Raw genomic sequence first — 6954 nt, forward strand, 5'->3', positions numbered from 1 at the left:
ATCTCACTTACTCATCCCTGCTATTCGAATGAAACTGTGTGACTCTCAGAAACCTTCTTGTGGTCACCGCTCATCTTTGTCTTGGCTTGTTACCTAGAGAGTATAGAAGCCAGCAGTAACAGCAAGACAGAGCCCCATGAAATCTCCTTGTGTTTTGATTTCTGCTGGAGCATATGGAGGGATAAAAGCTGCTATGTCTTCGAGACGGTGAAAACTCATCGAGAGGTTGATTGGAAAAATAGAGAGGGATTTCAACAGTTGGGTTCTGTGGTTCTGAAGGGTCTTTCTGGTATTGAAGTATGGACACATCATTTCACTGAGTTAAGTACTTAAGTCATTTAATCCACAGCCCATTCACAATTACTATATCTCTAGGTAGTAATTGTGATTGCCTGTTAGAGATAAACATATGCACTCAGCCAGCCCACAAGAGGCACAACCAAGAGCCAACTTTATCATACGTAGATTAGTCGTACTACCAGTTTTATAGATTGTAGTTTGAATTTTAAAATTTGTGCGTAACTTGGATGGGATGGGCTGGGTTTAAGGTCAAAGCAGGCCTAACCCTAGTAATTGGGCCTAAGGCTTGAGTTTGGACTAAGCCCAAGTTCAAACTCGATTTATCTTACCCAGGCCGAACGCGAATTGAGATTTGACACACTTGAGTTGGGCTCAGGATCAGGTTGGGTTCGGGTGGGCTTAGGAATCGGCTAGGGTTGGGTTGGTCAATTGGATTCAAGCAGGTCCATTAATCCCAATGTATGGAAAGAATGAAAGTTTCCATAGACCTATTTAGCATCAACAATTTAAACTAGGAAAATTTATGATATTAGAAAGACATGACACCGGAAGAACTTTGACCAATCAAAGCACCCCTATGAATTTTGATGAATACCACTGCCTCTTTTATGATATTGGTTGATTGGCTATAAGTTTTCTGGTATCATAGTTGAACCAATTTAAACCATTATGTACGCATGTCTGTGTGTGTGTGGGAGGGTAGGCTCAGGTTTGGCTAAGAATTGGTTAGGCCTGAGGTATCTAACAGTTAAACAAATAAGAAAACACAGGGTTTTGGGTCCAGACACAGTCCAAGGACTGCAAATCCAAGCCCATGCTATCTAAAATTGCAGATTGGGTCAATTGAAACTGGTGTTGGGATTTCCCAAATTGCAACCTATTGCTTATGGGGTATTTCTAATTCTAAGGGTTCGTTTGATTCACAGTTGGAATTGGAATGGGAATGAGAATTAGAATCAACAGGAATGAGATTTCATTCCCAAGGGAGGGATAATAGCAGGAATGAGAATGAGATTCCAGTTCTGCCCAACCAAACAGTTGGAATCGAAATAATCTGTTCCGATTCCGATTCCAGACCCCTATTCCCATGAACCAAACGGGGCCTAAGTGATTGCCACTCCTAGTACTTCTAAAGATGGACTTGAATGCTTACAAATTCCTAGAATTTGATGGTTGTTGAGCACTACTGTAGAACCAGAAAAATGGTTTATACATCTAATGATTTTTCCTTTGGATTTATACCCTAATTCTGCTGCCTAAAGTGGGGCTCTAATCGAGTTTGATTGAGAATAACTCACATATATAATAAATTTTTATGAATAATAAAATTAAGTATAGTACCTGAGGATTTTATTATCAAATTGAAATGGCTAAAAAGATATAAAAGAAATAAATAAAGAAGAGCAAAAAAGGGATTTAGTGTCTAACATGTGATCGATTGACTGTTTCAAAAGGTTTAATGGTTCAATCAGATGGTTTACTAGGTAACTCGCTGAACATGTTTTAATGGTTATTCATATCTAATAGTCAAATCTAATTATATAGTTGGAATAAGGCATGGATGAGGATATTGATGTTCAAATTTAATTAATCTTAATTTTTTAAAAAATGTTATACATTATCAATTAACTAGTTTTTTTTAGAAATAAGTTGGAGAAATTTGATAACTTATCGGAGGGCTATTTTCAACATGGAAAGACCAAAAGCTTCATTTAAAATTTCCTTATTTTCATATTTTTCAGTCTTCTCGTATACTTTCTTTCATGTCTTTCAATCTACGTGATACCAAACAGAAAAGACCATTTTTTAGTCCTTATATCTTCCCTTAGACCAAAAGCGCACCAAACACCACCTTAGTATTTTCTATTTGAAGTTCTGAACATTAAAAAATAAAAAATAAAAAACTTTGAAATGTCACAAACTGGTTTGATAATTTTGTTAAAGAAAACCCATGGTCCCAACTAGCAATTTCTTAAGCCGAACTATACATAAAACATCCATGTAGAATGCTTATGAGAGTTGGCTGCAGATTGGTGAATTAATGACAGAATTAATCCCATATAATAATTAAGTTGCAGAAACAGTAAATTGGTTTGATTTTTGGAGCACACGCGTGGGTCACTTACTTCCAGAGAGATGAGATGACTGGCTGCAGTTCTTTGTTATATTCATCGACTATATATGTTGACCAATGACCATACACAAAACCATCTAAGAAATCACCTTTTCTTAGAATTCAGACAATTCTCCACTTTGGCGGGAAGCCAGGAAACTGCACAAAGGTATAGACTGACAAAGGATTGAGATATTCTCAATACACGGTAGAATGTGATTGTGAGGAGCAGATCTCATCACAAACAAAGAGAGGGATTTCTCAAAGGCTGAGGAAGTGGGCCGACCGGATTGACCTCCACTTTTGAGTTTTGATCATACACACTTGTAAATGGGGACATGACATGGCCCTGCCAAGCTCAAAGCGTCCTTTACTTTTTTTAATGACTAAAATGCCCACCATCTGTTGGCTATAGATAACTGAAAAAATTCGACCACCAAGAATGGGGGGACTCTGAAAGTGGGGGCAATGGGTCATTTAGAGGATCCAAACCCGATCACCAAGAATGCGGACCCGAGCTGGGATATATAATTAGGGAGGGGAAGGTGTATAAATAAGTTCAAATTTGTTCTTTGTCAAGCTGTGTGTTGAAATGTAATTACAAGTACCCATTGAGTTATCTACATGGGTTAAAGTACCATGATATACGGATAGCACTACTAGGATAAGGAGTGTTAAATGCAAAATCAATTTATGAAAAAGTATGGTAGAAATAGGAGGTTTTAAACTAAATAGGTGTGGGACCAAAGCAAAATATATGCTATGTACGTTTAATAATATAAGGAGTGCAAAATAGGGTATACTTAGGATTGGAGACAAAGAGAGAACCAATGTGACCTTTTTAATTGCCTTAATTGGACAATTCAAAATGATGAATGTTGTCAATGGGTCGGGCTCGATCTGATCGATCCGAATCGATTGGGCTGATTTTGGTTCCAGGAATTGGAACTGACGGGTCGGTTTTGGGTCCATTGGGTCATACCCAATTGTCCTGAGAACCTATCGATTCGATTTTGGGTCCTCAATATTTCATGTCAGGTTGACTTTGGTTCTAGCTGGTCCCGGATCAGACCCGATTCATTGACAACCCTAAGAACAATATGGGCAAAATAGAAAGATGCATCAAGAGTCTTATGTGATAGAAAAATACCACTCAAGCTAAAAGCAAAACTTAAGAAATTATTTAAGTCCATAATGAATATATCCAAAAATGAGTATGGCATAAATGCATAAACAAAAGAGATTGACTGAAGTAGTAAAAAATTATTTTCACAATTTAACACTGGATCTATGTCCCAAATACAAAACCTTATATTTTGTATGCATTTACATTATATATATTTGTATTTGTACTTTTTCTAAATTGAGAGTAAACAGAACAGTAGGATGAAACAGGATTAAATGATGATGATGATGATTACAAGCTAAGGACACTTATAATCACAAAGCATGGACTATTGTGAAAAAGAGTCTCCAAGCTTTTTGAATCTCTATATCTCATAATTAATGATTTGTCAAGTGTTTTGACAAGCATTTATAGGGCTTTTAGTGTTTTAAGTGCAAAAGAAGATGAGTACATATCTGTAGATATTCTAATTCCTAAGCATACTATCCTCTTTACTTTCTTGGATTCCTCCTCTTTCCAATCTCACCAAACTTTACCTTTTGTGGGCCTCTAAAAGAGTAAAAGACTAAAAGGTTTTATATGAACCCAGAGGAATATTTCCTTGGACAAATAGCTAGGTACCCACCGAAAAAATCCCACCACAATTCAATTCAAAAGAGAAAAAAAAAATAAAGGTTTCAACTAGGAGATGTAGTCTTCTTCCGTGCATCATGCATCATGCATGCACCGTAATTCAACAGATAAAGAATCGGAGTCCTAGCTCTATCTTCAAACTTCAAAGAGATGCGAAAGCAAATTCCTCGGTAAAAGTGATTGTTCGAATGATTCGAATGATCCCAACTTTGGCACCGCTGAAGGTGGACCGAAACTCCATTGGCTTCACTTTCACTTCACATGTCCACCAACCTTCTGCCTCTCTCTCTCTTTCTCTCTCCCTCTCTCTCTCTCATATGTGAGAGACTGAGAAGACGAGGCATTGGGCAATGAGCATTGAAAACGATGCACAAAAATGAAAAACCCAACCAAGTAGGGCAGGGGTAAAGTGATCTATTGGGTGCTCTTTATGTTACATGTCCAAGCTTCAAAGTACTGCTCTACGTCCCAAAATGGACCTTTTATATTTCTTTTCCTTTGAGAATTTTGACCGTCAGCTTCATTTACACATTTACCCTCATCCCCCCCTCTCTCTCTCCTCTCTCTCCGGCAGTTGTTGGTCAGTGGACATCTCTTCAAAGTAGGAATGGGGAACTGCAGTGGGTCTCTTTTTGTCTATACCCCTAATGCTAATTATGTAATCATCATCTTCTAAGCCTTCTCCCAATTATATGAAGTCTTGTTTTATTATTTGGTTCTATTTACAAACACAAAAAAACAAATCAAGATTCATGATCAAGAGAATTTGGCAGAAATTTCAGTATTAATGGAGTACAAAGACAGATTCATAATACGAATTTTGTAATACTGATCAGTAGTTAAATACCCAGAACACAATACAAGAGAACATAAATATATCAGTACACTTAATAGCCTCATTTTTCACTAACATCTACCATTACTCACAACTCCCAGCCATCTAAAAAATTTACTATTCCTAGCTAACAGGTGCTGGGACCGAACCCTACATATCCATTTGCTCCATCAATGGATATCTGGATCCCTTCTTGCTGAATGTTCCCAATGATGGAAAGCCCTGTTGAGGCTGCAAAGGCAAAGCAGAACGTCCCCACTTCATCCACCGGAATCAGAAAGTTCCTCGCCGGAAGTGTCAGTATCGGCCCACCCGACAAGTAAAACGACACTGTTGGCACTCGTACTGTCTGGAACCCCGAAAGATCGTAACATGTGTCAAAGATGGAGACTCCAGACGCCCTCGGAAGGCCTGCCGTTCCGGCGATAAACGAGTCACGTAACGCCTCGTAAGCTGCTCTTGGCAACCTGGTCACTGCAGTCCCCGTGTCTATGATGGCGCCTCCCTCTCCATACCCCGACGACGGCCCAAACACATCCTCCGGCAGTGGCACAGGGATGCCTGCCACTCCTAGACCAGCAAGCCCAACAAAGTAGAAGCTTGGGGCCCGTGGGTTTCGTAGCAGTGGGACCCATGCAGCACCCACTGGCATCTCTCCACGTCCGAACGCCACTGATCCAAATGAGTCTGTGCCACGGCTCACTAGGCAGTAGCCGAAGGCACCACCCGTCTGACCTCCGAGCTGCCCAACGAATGACATTGAGCCTCCGCCAAGGCCCAACAGCCCCGCAGCCCCAACGAACATGCCACGGTTCCTGTGCCCACAGCCGATGGCTACGTTCTGGACTACAGTGCGGCCAAAGGTGAGCGTCTCCAGCGCAAGGGTCCCTTTTGTGTATGACCCATCACCATAGGACACCTCGTAGTGGCAACGGCCGGCACGGCAGCCGGTGTTCTCAAGGCGCCCGCACACGGTGGAGCTGCAAGCTACACCTGCGAAGGTGGCCGAGGCAGCAGGGTCGAAAACTGGATCCAACTGGCGATAGCACTGACTACAAGGCTGACATTGCACCCAGACTATGTCACTCCCAGAATCAAGTACCATGTATTGATTCCTTGGAGGACTCCCAACTCCTATCCGCACAAAGTATTCTCCACTGCCCTGCTCCATGCCTGAAATTACCTCTGATCCGAAGTCTTCCACCTCGTAGCCAACACCACCACCGCCGCTCAGGCGGCGGGTCAGGCTGGCGACCCTTTTGACATCTCTTTTGATGCGTTCGTCGAGACGCTGGCGGTGAGTGGAGTAATTCCCCATAAAGATCGTGTCTCTGTGAACTAACTTCAGCTTCCACCTCCCCTCAGCTTCACCTCTGTCATTGCTTTCTAAGAATTCTTGATAACTTTTCATCTCAGAACGCTGGACCTTTGTGGTCGCTATCGTTTCTCGGACGTTCAAGTGTTGATAATCAACATCCTGAAGGGTGAAGAGAGCTTGGGTGGTAGCACCACCTAGTAGCACCACTACCATGAGTAGAGCTTTTATGACTACCATCGTTCTTTTGATTTTTTCTTCTTTTGGTTCAGACAGAACTTGTTGTATATGCAGGGGTTGAATTGAGGGCTGATTTATTTGAGTTGTTGGGCTTGAAAAGAGTGGAGAGGACTGGAGGGAAATAATTGAGTGATGGGGCTGTTTTTGTTCTTTATAGTTTATACGTACTATAGTTTTGATTGATTGGGGGGAAGTGTCATCTGTTGATTTTCTTTTCTTTTTCCTTCCTTAATTTCTCTTTTCTTAATTAAGGGTTATGTTTAATTTTCCAAACTCTTGGTCTGCATCCTAGGAAAGACAAACACTCTCTTACACTTTCATTAGTTCCTCCACTTAAGTGGAGATTCAATGGCTGAAGAGAATGTTCATATAAAATATAATTTAGTTTTAAC

At 40.7% G+C, this 6954-nt stretch overlaps 1 protein-coding gene across 1 annotated transcript; it reads right to left on the bottom strand.

Annotated features, from left to right (window-relative positions):
* Window positions 1–4924: 4924 nt before the first annotated feature.
* Window positions 4925–6681, bottom strand: LOC148864111 (Eukaryotic aspartyl protease family protein). The gene has a single exon (XM_088979879.1). The coding sequence runs from the start codon at window positions 6560–6562 to the stop codon at window positions 5135–5137; it is 1428 nt and encodes a 475-aa protein (XP_088836005.1). The 5' UTR covers window positions 6563–6681; the 3' UTR covers window positions 4925–5134.
* Window positions 6682–6954: the final 273 nt, after the last annotated feature.

The sequence above is a fragment of the Nelumbo lutea genome, chromosome 3, assembly GCF_056320005.1.
Source record: "Nelumbo lutea isolate HS-2025 chromosome 3, American lotus-T2T, whole genome shotgun sequence".
In the NCBI taxonomy this organism is placed as follows: Eukaryota; Viridiplantae; Streptophyta; class Magnoliopsida; order Proteales; family Nelumbonaceae; genus Nelumbo; species Nelumbo lutea.

Excerpts from the sequence above, each read along its gene's own strand:
- LOC148864111 (XM_088979879.1), bottom strand. The coding sequence starts at position 6,562 with ATGGTAGTCATAAAAGCTCTACTCATGGTAGTGGTGCTACTAGGTGGT.